This window comes from Chroicocephalus ridibundus, chromosome 4 (genome assembly GCF_963924245.1).
Source record: "Chroicocephalus ridibundus chromosome 4, bChrRid1.1, whole genome shotgun sequence".
NCBI classification, from domain to species: Eukaryota; Metazoa; Chordata; class Aves; order Charadriiformes; family Laridae; genus Chroicocephalus; species Chroicocephalus ridibundus.
Window position 1 is genome coordinate 498,429 of NC_086287.1, and position 15,913 is coordinate 514,341.

Genomic DNA, 15,913 nt, shown 5'->3' on the forward strand with positions numbered 1-15,913 from the left:
AGCCGTTCCCGAGCACACTAGGCTTGGGGGGTGCCTGGTGTCCCCCACCCCAGCCGTGCCGGGGTCGACCGGGGTGGCTCAGCGGGTGGGGTGAGCCTAATTAGTACCTGTGCAGTGGCACGGCTGAGTCACCCCATGTTCATTACTGCCGGGCCTGCCGGCGCTGAGCCGCCCCTTTTTTTTTTTTATTATTATTATTGTTGTTTTTTAATTCCCCGGCTGATTTGAAAAGCAAAGCAGGGAGGGCCTGGCCAGTAATTACTGCCAATTAGCCCCCACTCTGGCCCTTTGGCGGGCCAGCCCCTGGCCCGGAGGGGTTTGCTGGCCACAGTGGTGGGCAGCGGGGGGGGCTGGGGTCAGCGATGGGGCTGCCCAGGGCCCCGGGGCTCTCCTAGGAGGGGGCTCGGGGGTCTGGGGCTCTCTGGGCAGCTGCCTGGGGCTCGCTGGTGGGGCCATGGCGGGGTCGGGGCTGGCTGAGGAACTTGCCCGGGGGTCCACGGCTCTCCAGGGAGGTTGCCTGGCGGTCTTCGGCTCATTGGAGTGACAACGTGGGGGTCTGGGACTTGCTGTCAGGGACATGCAGGGGTCTGGGGGCTCAATGGGGACACTGCCCGGGGTCCGGGGCTCTCCTGGGAGGCCATGCAGGGGTCCGGGGGTGGCTGAGGAGCTTGCCTGGGGGTCCGGGGCAGGTCGCCCAGGGGTCTTAGGCTCATTGGAGTGACAATGTGGGGGTCTGGGGCTCGCTGGCAGGGCCATGCGGGGCTCTGGGGGTCAATGGGGAGGCCATGTGGGGGTCTGGGGCTTGCCAGGGGGATAACATGGGGGTCTGGGGCTCGCTGGCAGGGCCATGCGGGGCCCTGGGGGTCAGTGGGGAGGCTGCCCAGGGCTGGCTGGTGGGGCCACGTGGGGGTCTGGGGCTGGCCGAGGAGCCTGCCTGGGGGTCCGGGGCTCTCCAGGGAGGCCATGTGGGGGTCTGGGGCTTGCCAGAGGGTCAACATGGGGGTCTGGGGCTTGTGTAGGTCTGGGGCTCGCTGGTGGGTTTGCCCGGGGGGGGTTTGGCTCTCCCCGCGGGGGCCGCAGGTATGACCCCCCCCCCCCGCCCCCGGACCCCATCCGCCGCCCTCGTCCCCGCGAGGCCGCCCCGGGCGCCTCCGCCTTTGGCGGCGAGGTGAGGGTGGCGGCGGGAGCCCGGTGCGGCCCCCTCCTTCCCGCCGAGGCGTGGCGGCGGCGGGGCGGGCCGGGTGCCTCCCTTGGGCTCCGGGAAGCCGCCGCCGCGCTCACCTGCGCAGGCCGGCCTGGCTCGCCTCGGCCTCCGCACCGCCGCCGCCATGCAGGAGACTAACACCTTCTTGCTCTCGGCCCTGCAGCCCGAGGCCGGCGTCTGCTCGCTGGCCTTGCCCTCGGACCGGCAGCTGGACGGCAGGAGCCGGGAGGCGGCCGAGGCCCAGCGGCTGCGCAGCGCCCGCGTCCAGGAGCAGGTCCGCATCCGCATGATGCTGCGCGGGCAGGCGGCCGCCCGCCCCGAGGGCCCCGACCACCCCGACGGCGGCGGCAGAGGTGGGAGATCCCCCGCGACCCCCGGGCTCACGCGGACGAGCCGGCGGCGGGAGCCCCTCGGCCGGCACTGGGCTTCGGCTCACGCTGTGGCGTGGGGCTGGGGGGTCACACCCCCCCCGGCCAAGCCCCCCGCTGAACCCCCGGCACCGGGGATGGAGGGGCACAGCCCCGGCCTGGGCTCACTGCGCCCTGCTCGGGGGTCGTGCCTCAGTTTCCCCACCCGCCCCCTGGGGGGATTGGCACTGTGGGGGGGCTCCCGCACCCTGCTTTGGGTTGGGATAAGGGGATTTTTCTCGCCCTGGCGGATCCCTCCCTGTCCCCGCCAGCCTTTGAGCGGTGCCGCTGGCCGGGCTCCAAGCTCCTCCATTTAATGTCTGCGCTCGCGGCCTCCGCCCTGCCGCTTCGCCCGGCACCGGCACGGGGTCTCACCGAGCCCCCTGATCCTGGGTGCCGGGGTCCCCGGTGGCGGCTGGGAGAGACCCCCCCCCCCCCCCCCCCCCCCGGCACCCCAAGGGCTGCCCGGGCGTGGGTGTGAGTCACACTTCTGTCACCGCCGGGGCTGGCGGCGGCGTCCTTGTCCCCAGGGTGGTGGCAGGGCGGGAGGGCGGCGCGGGGTGCAGCGTGGCGGCCGGGTCCCTGCCGGGTTCCCGTCCCGCAGTGGCGGGGACAGGACTGGTTTTGGGGGGATGCCTGGGCTGCCGATCCGGCTGCGGCGGAGGGGACCAGGCCAAGCCGCCGTGACCCGCCAAGGTGGCAATTACTCCCCTCGCCGTCGGGGCACGATGAAAGGCGGGGAGGCTGCTGCTCGGCACTGCCGCTGCTGCTCCTGCTCCCTGTTGCCAGCAGGGAGGCGAAGGCAGCCTCCTCCCGCTCCCTTGTCCCCCTCAGTGCCTCCGGCATGGCCGCGGCTCCCCAGGATGGTTCCCCCGGGATGAGCTGGGGGGATCTTTGGTCCCCTAGAGCACCCCTTTGCCCCCCGGGGCTCACGTTGACCTCTCCGTCTCTGTCCCGCAGGCGGTCAGTATGGCACGACCCTGCGCTCCTCCTTCAGCTCCCGCTCCCAGAGCAATGGCTTGGACGCCAAAGCCTCGGTACGTTCTGGGGGGGCTCATCCCCCACCCTGCGCTGGCGCCTGTCACCGTGGTGGCTGGGGATGCCGGCAGAGACCCAGCTGCGGGCTGTAGCCGTGGTTGTGCCAAGGGAGGCGCCTGGCTCCATCCTTCCCTCTCCCCGCAGTGGGGATGGAGGGACAGGCTCGCGGGCACCCCTGAACCCCGCGCTTTCCCCCCGCAGCTCTATCAGCCGCTGGCCAAGAAGGATTTCGGCACGCTGAAGGGCAGCGGCTGGTCCTCGCGCTCGGCGGTGGACCTCACACCGCACAAGCGGATGGCGACCATCAGCAATGGGGGCCTGGCGAAGGGCCGGGGCTATGGCACCGGCTATGCCATGTCGCAGGCCGCCAACACCTCGCCGCGGCCCAGCTCCTTCCATGAACGCAACTACCGGTCCCGGCAGAACTTCGACACCCTGTCGCTGCGCTCCCTGCGGCTGGCCGACGGGCCGCTCCAGCCCACCGCCATGGCAGATGACCGCTATAGCATCATCTCGGAGCAGCTGGACCCCGTGGGTCACCGTCCCCTCTACAAAAGCCAAGGCAACGGCGGCTTCGCCCGCTCCTACACCTTCGAGAGGCAGATGAGCGCCGGCTCCACCGCCAAGGCCGCCTCCGACTGGCTGGAAGGTGGTGAGGTGACCCAGAGCCGCACCATCCGGGCGCCCGCCATGCGCACGCTCCAGCGCTTCCAGAGCAACAACCGGTCACGGCTGAGCACCGGCTCCTTCGGCAGCGTGCAGGCGGCCTCGCAGGCGGGCATCGGGAGCTCCTACATGGGCATGGTGGAGCACAGCTCTCGCGCGCCCTCCGTGCGCAGCCTGGCCGAGTCCAGCCACCACCTCCAGGACCAGCGCGCCATGGAGATGTACAACGGGCACAGCACGCTGCTCAGCCACCAGTCGGGGGGGTGAGTGCCCGCCTTAGTCACTTGGCTGGTTGAGGGCAAAAGCCTCCACCGCTTGCTTGGCGTTACCTTGCTGCAAGGGATGCAGGAGGAGGGGAGCGATGGCGGGCACAATTTGGCCCCATAGTGATGGACCACAGCATGGGTTGACCTCCAAGTGTGTCCTGCATGTGGCCTTAGCTCCTCTCGTGGACACATCCTGAGACATGGGTTAGGAGGATGGTCATTCAGCCGGTTCTGGAGTCCTGTGCCCCAAGAGCGCAGTGGGGAGGAAGATGGGTTGATGGGTCTCCGAGATGTGGGATGTGGTGGGGTGCAGAGGTGGAGGACCCCTGTGGGATGCTCTGCCTGGGCCCTTCCTCACCTGCCTGTGGCCTCCAGGTTTGACGACATTGACCTGCCCTCTGCGGTGAAATACCTGATAGCCAGCGACCCCAACCTGCAGGTCCTGGGCGCTGCCTACCTTCAGCACAAATGCTACAGTGACAGCAACGCCAAGAAGCAGGTGAGCCCCCAGGAGCCAAAGGGGAAGGGAATGTCCCCAGCCCCCCTGCCGTGCTGGGGCACCCCTGGGAGGGTGGAGGAGATGGAGGGAGCCCCAGCCCCCAGCCGAACGGGCGAGCGGCTGGGCGTCTCAACCCGGCCGGGCTCTCCCCTCCCAGGCCCGCAGCCTCCAGGCCATGCCCAAGCTGGTGAAGCTGTTCAACAGCCCCAACCAGGAGGTGCAGCGCCATGCCACGGGCGCCATGCGCAACCTCATCTATGACAACGTTGAGAACAAGCTGGCGCTGGTGGAGGAGAACGGCATCTACGAGCTCATGCGGACGCTGCGGGAGCCCGACGACGAGCTCCGCAAGAATGTCACAGGTGGGGGGTGGTGGCAGGGGTGGGCAGGGGTTCTCCTCCCCCGGGGGCGGCAGGTGGTACCCCCGCCCCATGAGTAAAGCTGGGGCGGCACTTCATGGGGATGATTTCTTTGCATCATTGTTACCCGCCCTGTCCCACGGCCACTCCCGGCTGCGGGCGGTCGGCGCGAGCCCCCTGGGGAGGTGGGTCGGGGTGGACGTGCTCTCCAGCCGTCCCCGGGACTGAGGGTCCCCCTCCACGCAGGGATCCTGTGGAACCTCTCCTCCAGTGACAACCTGAAGGATCGCCTGGCCCGGGACACGCTGGAGCAGCTCACGGACCTGGTCCTGGTCCCCCTCTCTGGACTGGGGGGCTCGGGTGTCATCCAGCAGAACCCCTCGGAGGCAGAGATCTTCTACAACTCCACGGGTTTCCTCAGGTACCTGCTGTGGCCCTCCCACTGTGCATAAAGGTTTGGGTGGAGGAAGAGGCACCGTCTGCGCTGCGTACATAGGGAGCAAGGTCCCCAGGGCTCATGTCTGGGGTCCCCATCCCTTGCAGTGCTCGTGCATGAAGGCAAAGCCTGGACAACCCCGTGGGAGAGGTATCAGCTGCCCTCCCCACGGTGGCGCCCGGTGGCCGGAGGGAGGTGGCTGTGGGGAAGCCCCTTCTCGCCGTGACGGGCCCACGTTCCCCGTGCAGGAATCTCAGCTCTGCCAGCCAGCAGACCCGGCAGAAGATGCGCGAGTGCCACGGGCTGGTGGACTCCATGATCCACTACGTGAACAGCTCCCTGGAAGTGGGCAAGTCAGAGGACAAGGTGAGCCCCGGGAGCTGGGTGCTGGGAGGGTTTGGGTGCCCTGAGACTGGGTGCTGCTCCCTCCCTCTGGCGGCTGCCTGGCCACCGTGGTGCAAAGGCACGTCTTGATGTGATGGTTGGAAAACCAACTTGGATCCATCTGCCCTTATTGGGCGCAGTAGGGCACCGCTGGTGTCATCGGGGCGACTCTGGCCACAGAGCCCCAGGGGATCTTGCCCCAGGGGACGTGCCAGCTGGAGATGCCCTGGCTGGTGGCACAAGGACTTACCCCCTCCATGCACCATGTCCCCCCCCCAGAGCGTGGAGAATGCTGTCTGCGTCCTGCGCAACCTCTCCTACCGCCTCTACGACGAAATGCCCCCGTCCTCCCTCCAGCGCCTGGAAGGCCACAGGAGGAACAACAGCAGCATGGTGACGGGGGAGCTGGTGGGCTGCTTCAGCCCCCAAAGCAAGAAAGCACGAGAGGTCAGCGGCTGGGAGGTGGTGGGCACCGTGACGGCTGTGTCACCTGGGGCGGGGCTGGCACTGGGAAGCGGCTGGCGGTGGAGGTGACGCTGGGGCGGAGGTGGACGCTGGCCTCGGCTGGTGGGTGGGACACACGGGTGAGCTCAGCGGAGGGTGAATCAGGGTGCCGAACCCCTGCTTTTCCACACCATGGGGCATGACGCAGCTGGGGTGACCTGCTGGGTCACTGCCAGCCTGGAGCTGCCCAGTGGTTGAGGCCAGGCACGCTGGGGAGAAGGGGACACCAGCAGCGAGGGATGCCACAGCGGGAACATCCCCTACGAGTCTAACAGTGCCGCCCCCATCCCCGCAGCACTACCTGAATGCGGACATCGTCACCTTCACGGAGGTCTCCAAGGACCCCAAGGGCATGGAGTGGCTCTGGAACCCGCAGATCGTGGGCATCTACAACCGGCTGCTGCAGCGCTGCGAGCTCAACAAGCACACGACAGAGGCGGCCTCGGGTGCCCTGCAGAACATCACCGCCGGGGACCGCAGGGTGAGACCACGGGAGGGGAGCGTCTCCCGGCGCTCGCCCCGTCTTGCCTGGTTGTCCCCACGGCCTGGCCAGTCACGGCCGTGCCCGGGGAGGGGATGCACCTCCCTGCGGGTTGGTGCCAGCCTTTCCTGGATGGGGGACATGGCCATCATGCTACTTGGCACCTAGACATGGGTCACCCTGACGTGGCCCCGTTGAGCAGGAGGAGGAGGAGGATGGGGTGGGAGGAGGCAGCCGGTGGGTCCCGGCGGGTGTCTCCAAGCACGTGTTTGCCTCGGCAGTGGGCGGGCGTGCTGAGCCGGCTGGCCCTGGAGCAGGAGCGCATCCTGAACCCCGTGCTGGACCGCGTCCGCACCGCCGACCACCACCAGCTGCGCTCCCTGACCGGGCTCATCCGCAACCTGTCCCGCCATGCTCGCAACAAGGACGAGATGTGTGAGTGCCGGGGCGGGACGGGACGGGCAGGGCCGGGGCTGCAGGGAGGAGCCCCACAGATGCTCTCCACCCTTTTCCTTCTTGCTCTTGCCTCCAGTTACCTCCAGCCATGTCTCAGCACCGTCCTGCCTGCTGCATCCCCGCTCACAGCTGAGTGCGTGGTGGCTGGTCCATCCCCCCTCCCCAGTAACCAAACACCCGCCACGCGGTGTGCTCTGCCTCCAACCCCACCGTCTCACTTGGCTTTGTCCTTGTCCCCCAACTCCTCTCCCCGGTGCCAAGGAGTCTCAGAAGAGACTTCAGAGAGTAAAGGGTTTGAAGATGTCCTTGGTGCCGCCCCACATGCCCCACATGTCTTTGGCTGGACCCTCTGTCCCCTCATTGCCCCCAGGAGGTTGCAGGGTTCATCCCCAGACCGCCACGTGTCCCCTGGGTCTGGCCACCAGCCCTGATGTGATACTTTTGCCTGCCAGCGACCAAGGTGGTCAGCCACTTGATCGAGAAGCTACCAGGGAGCGTCGGGGACAAGTCGCCGCCCGCCGACGTCATCGTGAACATCATCGCGGTCCTCAACAACCTGGTGGTGGAGAGCCCTATGGCCGCCCGCGACATCGTCTACTTTGATGGCCTCAGGAAGCTCTTCTACATCAAGAAAAGAAGGGACAGGTGGGAGCTCCCTGTCTGCCCTGCTGTCCCAGCTTGGACCTGGGCTCCAGTCCTGCTCTCCCCTTCCTCCCTCGTTCAGCTCCCAGGTGTTGGGAGTCACCAAACCAGCTCAGAGTGGCCTCGTGGCCACCTTCCATCCCTTTGCCACCTCCTCAGGACACCCTACCACATGGTTGCCCATTGCTGCAGCCACCTTCTTCCCATTTGGGTGCTTCTCACCTCTCCTGCCAGAAGCACTTGCCACCCTGCACATTGCGGTGGGCTCCAGCCTTTAGTCTTCTGCCTCTTCCCACCAGCACTAAGTCCTCAGCCCCTCCGTGCCCTTCTGGGGTGGTATCCTTGGGCTGATGGGCAACATCCCGTGCCCAGTGGTACCCAAAGCTCGTCACATCCTGTCTCTGTTGCAGCTCGGACAACGAGAAGTCCTCCAGAGCAGCAGCCAGCCTCCTGGGCAACATGTGGCAATACACCAAGCTCCACCGGGACTTCAAGATGGTACGTAGCACCCTGCGGTGCCTCCCCCAGACGGAGGGATGCTGGGATGGATCCTGAGGGTGCATCCCAAGGGAGTCAAGGCCAGGGGCTTCACCCCGGAAAGCCACGCCACCCAAATGCTTCCAGGAAGGGTTCCAACTCCACACCTCGCCCTCCTGAAGGGCTGGGGACGTCCCCAGAACATTGTCCCTGTGGTGGCACTTGCACCAGTGGGGCGGGGACAGCCACGTGCCCAATGTGGGGTCAGCGTAGCCCTGCTGGGGCTGGGGGTGGGTTTGTGTTCGAGTTCCCAGTGAGGTGTGGGCAGGGGTGTCCTCGGGCAGGAAAAGTGACGGTGCTGGCGTCCCCCCTGTGTGACGGGTGGCCTGTCTCCTTGCAGAAGGGGTACCGGAAGGAGGACTTCCTCGGCCTGTGAGGACAACCCCCGGGAGCCTGGCTCTCCCCGCCGGGATGCTCCTTGCTGCCGGCCGTGCCCTGGGGATGCTGCTCGCCACCGGAACCCCGCTCCGTAGCGTAGTCCCCGCTGTGTCCCTCCTGCCTCCCCACTCCACCGCGTCCCCCTTCCTCGGGCGGGGGGGACGCTTGTCCTCCCTCCTGCCGCAGCCTCAAACCCAGCGACTGCTTTTGGCTCTGCTGCAGGGCCCCGCTGGGACCCCAGTTAGTGGGGGGTTGCCCCACGGCACCCAAGTGCCCTCAGCCCCTGGGGACCCTTCCTGCTCCTGGGGAGCCGCTGCAAAGCTCAGCTTGTCGCGTGGCTCGGCGGAGGGGCAGGAGCCGCAGGGCTTCGGGGAGGCTCCTGCAAAGCAATGCTGGTGGGGAGGGGGGGCTTCTGGGGGCACTCCATCCCAGCTCCCCGAATCGCGGCACAGCGGGTGCTGGGAGGGGGCCGGTGCTGCCAGGGATGGGGCTTCGCAGAGCTCGGGGCGGGGGGGTGTGTGGGAGGTCTGAGGTGGCCTCCCAAATTTTTATGGGGTGGCCCCGCAGCTGTAAGGAGCTAGGCAGCGGCGTTGGCAATGCGGCGCTGAGTCCCCCCTTTGCCAGGGGTGTGGGGGGGGTTGTGATTGAGGCTGCCCACACTCTCGCTGCAAGAAACCGGGGTGTCTCTGAGCCGCACCGTCCCCATCCGTGCGCCCCGCGGGGACTGTCCCTGTGCCGGCAGAGCCGCCACTGCTGCTCCGTGCCGGCTGCTCGGCTCAGGGCTGGGCCTGGCCGGGGCTGCACAGGCAGGATTCGGGCAGGGCCAGCCGGTGTGTGTTTGCCAGGTGGCGTCTCCCCGCGGGTGGGGAGATGCCCTCAGTGCCCGGCGCGGTCGGGGCAGGTTGGGCAGCGGATCCAAAGCTCTTTCTGCCATGGTGGCGGCCAGGCCGGGGCACGCGGGTGGGCTGGGGGGTGGCTTCGGGCTGCCGGCGGGTTTGGGGCTGGGTGGGGAGACCCTGCGCTTGGGGGGCATCGCGCAGCCCCTTTGGGAAACGAGGTAGAGTAGGTACAGGGGGTGGCAGGGTGGGGGAGACCAGGCGGCGCTGCCAGGAGGGGACACGTCCAGGGCTGGTGTCGCCCCCCTGGTGTGCCGGCACCCGGCACAGTCCGGGCTGGCATGTCGCGGTGCGTTTGTCTCCCCAGCTCTCCGTGTACAAACTCCCTGAGCCCTGTGTATCCCTGAAATAAAGGCCTTGAACGATGCCCACTTGCCCCCGCCCTTGGCTGGCACGCGGGAGGGGTGGAGAGCACCCGTGGGACGCTGGCGTGTGGGTGAGCTCACTCTGCGGTGACACCCCCCTCCCCGCATCCGGGCGTTGCTCCGAGTCAGCATGGTGGGGACACCGGCACAGGGACGGGATGTGGCACAGGGACAGGACAAGGCACGGCGTTGCCTACCCCGCTGCCCACAGTGGGGAGAGACCCACTGGTGGCACCCGTGTCCCCACAGAGGGACGAGACCCACTGGTGGCACCTGCGTCCCCACAGACGGATGAGACCCGCTCGGAGCAGCAGCGTTTTATTGCCACGGGACTTTCCATGGGAGAGAAGGTGCTGCAGCCGCTCCCATGGGGCATTTCCCAGCCACTGGGACTGGGACACGTTGCTTCTTGGAGAGCATCACCCATCCCAACGCTCATCCATCAGGCAGGAAAAATGTCCCTGCAGCCCACAGGGAGGGAGGGGGGCCCAGCACCCAAGGGTGCCCAGGCACTACAGCAGGGGTGTCCCCTGGTGATGGTTTTCCACCACGGAGCGTGCTGCCAGAAGGAGCCAGTCTTTCCCACTCAGACCTGGCCCTTGGTCCCATCATAAAGCCCAGGCTCCTCTGCCCATGATCTGGGTCCGTGTGGCCCCGCAGGGAAGGGGGATGCTGCCTTTGCCGACCCATGGCCCCACTCAGATGTCATCCTCTGTCACCAGGCAGTAGAAGTCCGTGCGGGCGCCGTAGTTGCGGGATCCCAGGTCTGAGATGTCGAGCTCGGGTCTCTGGCCGTCCCTCAGCTGTGTGTCCTCTGTTGTGCTGGCAGCCAAAGCCATGGGAGTGCCAGGGCCGGCGATGCGCGGAGGCGGGGGGCTTCCGAAAACGCACCCTCGGAGGCCTGGAACGAGCAGGGAGATGGATTTTTAATGGTGGGGAAGGGGCTAAACCTAGCCCGCCTGCCACGGGAGGGTGAGGCAAAGCTCAAAGGTGACCTCCAGTGCACATCTGTTCCCCCCAGGAGAAGAAGGAGGCAGGGGACAAGGACCTGTGCCGAGGTCCCCATCTGGGTGGAGGTCTCCATCGCTGTCCAGGTAGCTGCTGTGCAGGATCAGCATGGGGTCCTTGTCCTCTTGCAGCTGGGTCTGCGGGTCCCCCATGGTCCCCTGGAAGGACACTTTGCGGGGCAGGGCCAGGCACAGCTCCTTCCAGAAGTCTGATGATGGGGTCTGCGTGGGGCAGGGAGGAGATGAGCCGCATCGGGACCACCACGAAGCCAAGCCCGGCCCCGCACGGGGCTGGGGAAGGCTCTGTGGGGCTCGGCAAACTCTTCCTGGTGCTGGGAGCTGAGCCAAGGCGAGGGCTGTGCTCCCGGCATGGCAGTGTGCCCGTGCGCCGGTGGAGAAACCGGCCCAACCTGCTGAAATGCTCCCGAGGGCTCCAGCTCCCAGCCTGGCCCGAAATGGCCACAGCAGCCATGGGCCGAAGCTTCGCTCCGAGAGCAGAGGCTTCACCCCGTCGCCTCGGCCAGGGGAGACCCCAGAGCCACATAGGGCTCCTGATGGTGTAAGTTTGGGGAGTGAGCACCCAGAGCTGGGGCTGTTTCTGTTGGTTTTTTTTAAATTGCCTCTAAAAGACAAGTGCCCCAACCTGCTTTTTAGGAGCACCGAAGCATGTGGAGCAGCCCTGGAGCATGGCAGGGAGGCTGACACAAAACGGGGTGCTGGGGATGGAAATGGGGGTGATGGGGATGGAAATGGGGGTGCTGGCAGGACGGGGTCCCGCTGCGCTCACCATGGAGCCAGCTCGCCACACCAGCAAGGTCACCGCGCTCCGGTGCTGCTTCAGCAGGCTGATGGCGGGGTGGGTGATCTCCCGGTACTGGCTCTCGAAGATGATGAAGATGGGTTTCTTGGAAAGCTCCAGCAGCCTCCAAAGCCCTTCCCTGTGGGACAGGCACGTGGCAGGAGGGTGAAGGACCCTCTGGCTCCCCTCTCCCGGCAGCAGGTAGGAGCCGCTCCTACCTGAAGCTGCTGTTGCACCAGTCTTGCTCCAGGTACGCGACAGAGAGGACCACGATGAGACGCCGGCACCGGCTCACGTTCATGATCAGGTCGGCCGAGGGCTCTGCAGACAAAGGGATTTCAAGCCCCCAGGTGCTGGCGTTGCCCCTCTGCCCGTCCCCACCGGGTTCAGTGCCTACCTGAGTTGGGCAGGATGGTTTGCTCGTCCAGGAAGAGCTTGTAGCCATAGCGGTTCTCCAGCTGCGGCTTCATGATGAAGTGGACAAACTTTCGGTCATCCGGGGCGGTGGCGTGGGAAACGTAAGCGTCGTACAGCTTCCCGTCTGGGGAGAGCCATGGGGAGAGGGGGTGTAACGCCGGGGAGGGCTCTGTGTGTCAGCGAGCCCCCGGCTTGGGGGAGGCTTTTCCCCCAAGGGGGGGCACCACCTCTGTGCCCTTCCCCGGTGGCTCACCGTTGATCTCAAGCTCGCCATACCGGTTCCGGTACCAGAGGAACATGCTCAGGCGGCATCGGACATAGAGGCCGGCCAGGAGCATCAGGAGCACCAGGACCAGGAGGGCTGCCAGCACCGCGGGCACGTGCCCTGCCGCCTCTGCAAGGACAGGGAAGGTCACGGTGAGCGTGGCGAGTGGCTCCTGGCCCAGGTTTTCTGGGTTTGGTGTAGGTTTGCGCCACAATACACTGCCATGGGAGAGGCATCAATAATCCCCATGGGGCTGCCATTCCTGCCCTATGCAAGCGGGTCCTCCTTGGAGGTGTCCTGTCTCTGTCCCCGGTGTGTCCCTACCCACTCGCCGCAGGGTGAAGGTGGCCGTGGCATTGCTGACCCAGCAGGCAAACACCCCGAAGTCGGCATCGTGCGTGAGGTTGAGCTGCAGGACGCTGGCGAGGAGCCGCTCCGAGGCATTTTGGCCAAACCTGGGGTGAGATAGGGTCGCCGTGGTTTGGGCCATGTGGCACCGCCCCCGGCAGACAGACAGACAGAGGGATGGACGTGTCGCAGGGCAGGCTCCTTACCAGGCAGTGTCCTGGCTGCTCTCGCTGCCCAGCCACTGCCCGTCTTTGCTCCAGGCAGGGACAGGCTGGCAGTGCTCGGCGGCTGCCCAGCGCACGGTGCAGTTCAGCGCTACCTGGCTCCCCAGCGCCAGCTCCAGTGTCTCATTGGCAGCCGGGACGAGGATTTCGGGAGCCACGCTGCAAAGCTCTGGTGGGGGCACAGCGAGAAGGGGGTTTGGGATGGGAAAGCTGATCCAGCCCGTGGCTGGGCAGGCAGCTGCCATAGCCATCCTGGCTTCCCCAGAAAAACAAGCTCTGCCGTGGGGGTCTGGCACCAAGCGGCGCTTGCGGCTGTTTTGCAACAGGCTGAGCCGGTTTTGGGGGCTGGGACGGACCCTTGCCCGCCCTATGAGGCAAAGCTGGAGCAGCGAGCAGGACCCCCGGCCATGCCCGCTGGCGAGGGGTCCTTCCCAGCTGAAAACAGGTGAAAGTCTCCATTTCGCAGCCTACCTGCCATGGCGTGCTCAGGCGACGTGTGGGGGAGCTGCCGGCATCACCATCGGGCCACCGGCGGCAGGAGGGCCCTTGCGGCGCAGTGTCTTCCGGGGGGACAAAGTCCACCTGCCACTGCTGCAGGGCGGGCCGGGCCTGGAATAGGTCAGAAATGGCTCCATGAGCGCTGGCTGCTCCAGGCCAAGCCGGCACAGGGAGCGTCCCGGTGGTCCCCATCACTCCCCACAGCAACTGGGCTCAGGGGACAACAGGTGCCGCTCCAGCGTGAAGCCAAAACCACTTTCCAGCCATGGCTTGGGGGCCACCATGACACCACTTGGTGGCTTCCCTCCCCGCGCAGCGCCGACTCACAGCCTGGGCTTCCCGACCGTGAATTTACAGGCGGGAGGTGATTAATGACCAACCGGGGGCTGCAGGGTGTTCAAAACGCAGCTTCGGCTCAAAGCAGAGGCCAGCGAGGGGAAACGAGCTGCCGTCATAGCTCAACTGCAGCGTGTGCAACGCCTCCCCATGAAACCCCGGTGAGCTGGCCCTGCCGCTGTGTCTGGGGGGGCTCACGGGACCCCCTTCATGCTACCAACACCCTGTCTTGGCTGCAGCGCTGCTGGCAGCCTGGCCTGCCCATTGAGGTTGCTAATTAAACAGTGGGCGGTTTATTTATAGCAACACGGGCTTCCTACCGCGTGAGCTCTCGCAGCGTTGAGCTAAGCCCAGTGGGCGCAGCGGTGGGAGGCTCAGCATGTCGCTACCCTGTGGCCGTGCCCAGGAGAGGAGTAGCCACACAGTGTGCCGTGTGTGGGGGCAAGCAGGGAGCGCGGGGACAGTGTGTGGGGTCAATCCCCTGGCTGGCAGTGCACAATGGCCCCGTGGGAAGAGGGGGATGAGGAAAGACACCCCGCACCCTGCCGATACATCGCAGCAGTGCACCAGGGCACTAGGAGCAAACGACGAAGCAGAGCCTGGCGGCGGGGTCAGGCTCCTCTGTCCCCAAACACCTGCAGAGCCCTCAGTGCGGGCGGTGTGCCCGCTGGGGACGATGTGGGAATAACAAGGACGTCACGTTGCCGGTGATGCTGCAAGGCGGCACGACTGTAACCGCTGGGGCCAGGAGGGATAAACATCTCTCTCAGCTGCCTCTTTGCCCCACAGCTTCATTGCTCTCGGTTGCAGCCCGGTTTTGGGCAACATCGGGGCTGCTGAGGCCGGGCTCGCCCCTGCAGAGCCCGCAGTGCTGCTCTGCGTGAACAGGGATGGAGGGACATTGCTTCCCTTTGGCACAGCAGCCCTGGTGCCAGGGGTGAAACTGCGGGTCAAGGTACGCCCCGGATGCTTCTAACGTGTTCAGCTTGAGCAGCTGGAAAGCGACTTATACCTAAAATATTAACTGGGTTTCTCCACAGCTGATGGAAGAGCAAGGGGCAGAGATGAGCCAGCCCACCTGGCTTTTGCATGGGAAGGGGATGGGAGACGCTACACCAAGGTGGCATGGAGCTTTCTGTGCCCGGTGGGGATGCTCCGGCTCTCGGGAGCATCTCGGGCCGGATCGTCCAGCCCCTATGGGTCACTCGGCAATCGTTTCACTCTGATAGTCAGAAATAAGGAAGCCCCAATGAGACGCAGGCTGGCCGGAGATGCAGGCTGGCTGGAGAGCTCGAGATGCCCTAAATGCCAGCCAGCCAGGGCTCTGGGGCATGAAATGGCGACGGATGCCCAAAGGGCAGCTGGGTGTCAGGGCTGCCACCCGCAAGGGAGGGAGGAGCACGGATTAATGGGCAGCAGCGCAATCCCATTTCCTATGGCTCGGGGTTGGGGACACCCCAGTTTTGTAGCACGGCAGAGGACCCTGCGGTGGTGGGCGATGGGTGGGCTGCACATCCCCCCGGAGCAGGGCCACGAGGGAGCGAGGCGGGCAGGCGGCACAGCTCTGCATGTGCGGAGGGAGCGAGCGGGGCCGGAGGAGAGCAGCAGGGCTGGCGGGGAGAGGGCAAAACCCTCTGGCCCTGGCTGAGACGGCATTGACGCGGAAAGGGAAGCGGAGGAGAGCTGCATTTACCTTTGGAGTTTCCCCCGGTGCCCCGGCCACAGGCTTCCTGCCAGCCGCCTCCCTCATGCGCTGCTCCAGCCGACTGGACCTGCCAGATCAGTGCTTGTTTTTTATCTTTTTTTTTTTTTTAATAATGTATTTATTTTCCCCCTCCCCGGTTCAGCCCCTGCCCTTCAACGGGCTCTCCTGCCGCCCCAATCGCCGGGCGCCAGGCCCGCAGGAGGGGTTGGCCGTCCCTCCCTCCCGCTGCTCCACCTCCGTCTCCACCTGAACCTGTGAGGGGAAAAAAAAATAAATAACTCTGGCTTTAGGGGAGGGGAAAGGAAGAAAAAAAGAAAGGAGAAAATTAAGGTAACCCACCCAACCTGACGGCCCAGCAGCCCCGGGGAGCCCGGCACACACAGGTTGCATGAGGCTCCTGGTGCCAAAGAGGAAATTCTGTGGCTCTCTAGGGCTGGAAAAGCCCATGGAGGTGTCAGGGCAAGATGAAACCCGCACTGAGCACCCACCAGCACCAGTAATACCAGCTCCCCGGGCCACGGCGGCAGCCGGGGGCTTGCACTGGAGGTCTGGGGGTGTCTGCTCAACGCAGAGCCCTGGGAAGAGCCCGGGCAGAGCCTGCATTTTGGGACACTGGTTTGCTGAGCACCGGCAAACTCGATACTCTTAGGCTTTGTTAAGGTGAGTTACTGACGGAGGGAGGTGGGGGGAGGCCAGGCAGACCTGGCTGTGCCCACGGGCATCTTGGGGTCTCCCGGCTGTTTCTTTCTCCTGTATGATTTTAAAAGCCTCTTTGAAGCCGGTACCGTGGAGTGGC

At 65.9% G+C, this 15,913-nt stretch overlaps 2 protein-coding genes across 2 annotated transcripts; one reads left to right on the forward strand and one right to left on the reverse strand.

Annotated features, from left to right (window-relative positions):
* The first annotated feature begins 1,294 nt into the window (after positions 1-1,294).
* Positions 1,295-9,164, forward strand: PKP3 (plakophilin 3). The gene is made up of 13 exons (XM_063332449.1): positions 1,295-1,557; positions 2,572-2,648; positions 2,851-3,578; positions 3,957-4,080; positions 4,238-4,442; positions 4,686-4,860; positions 5,124-5,241; positions 5,539-5,706; positions 6,059-6,244; positions 6,526-6,679; positions 7,153-7,345; positions 7,753-7,840; positions 8,220-9,164. The coding sequence occupies exons 1-13, from the start codon at positions 1,329-1,331 to the stop codon at positions 8,253-8,255; spliced, it is 2,481 nt and encodes an 826-aa protein (XP_063188519.1). The 5' UTR covers positions 1,295-1,328; the 3' UTR covers positions 8,256-9,164.
* A 662-nt stretch (positions 9,165-9,826) lies between these two features.
* SIGIRR (single Ig and TIR domain containing) lies at positions 9,827-15,293 on the reverse strand. Its single transcript, XM_063332469.1, has 10 exons — positions 15,106-15,293; positions 13,050-13,187; positions 12,561-12,747; positions 12,331-12,461; positions 11,995-12,135; positions 11,722-11,865; positions 11,543-11,645; positions 11,313-11,463; positions 10,567-10,747; positions 9,827-10,419 (listed from the first exon to the last, which is right to left on the reverse strand). Exons 2-10 carry the CDS (start codon positions 13,054-13,056, stop codon positions 10,217-10,219), a joined length of 1,248 nt encoding a protein of 415 aa, XP_063188539.1. The 5' UTR covers positions 13,057-13,187; positions 15,106-15,293; the 3' UTR covers positions 9,827-10,216.
* Between the last annotated feature and the right edge of the window lie 620 nt (positions 15,294-15,913).

Excerpts from the sequence above, each read along its gene's own strand:
- PKP3 (XM_063332449.1), top strand. The coding sequence starts at position 1,329 with ATGCAGGAGACTAACACCTTCTTGCTCTCGGCCCTGCAGCCCGAGGCC. Across the intron at positions 2,649-2,850 it reads GCTTGGACGCCAAAGCCTCG|CTCTATCAGCCGCTGGCCAA; the intron begins GTACGTTCTGGG and ends TTCCCCCCGCAG. Across the intron at positions 4,861-5,123 it reads AACTCCACGGGTTTCCTCAG|GAATCTCAGCTCTGCCAGCC; the intron begins GTACCTGCTGTG and ends TTCCCCGTGCAG.
- SIGIRR (XM_063332469.1), bottom strand. Across the intron at positions 12,462-12,560 it reads AGCAGCCAGGACACTGCCTG|GTTTGGCCAAAATGCCTCGG; the intron begins GTAAGGAGCCTG and ends ATCTCACCCCAG. Across the intron at positions 11,866-11,994 it reads TGGCGAGCTTGAGATCAACG|ACGGGAAGCTGTACGACGCT; the intron begins GTGAGCCACCGG and ends GGCTCTCCCCAG.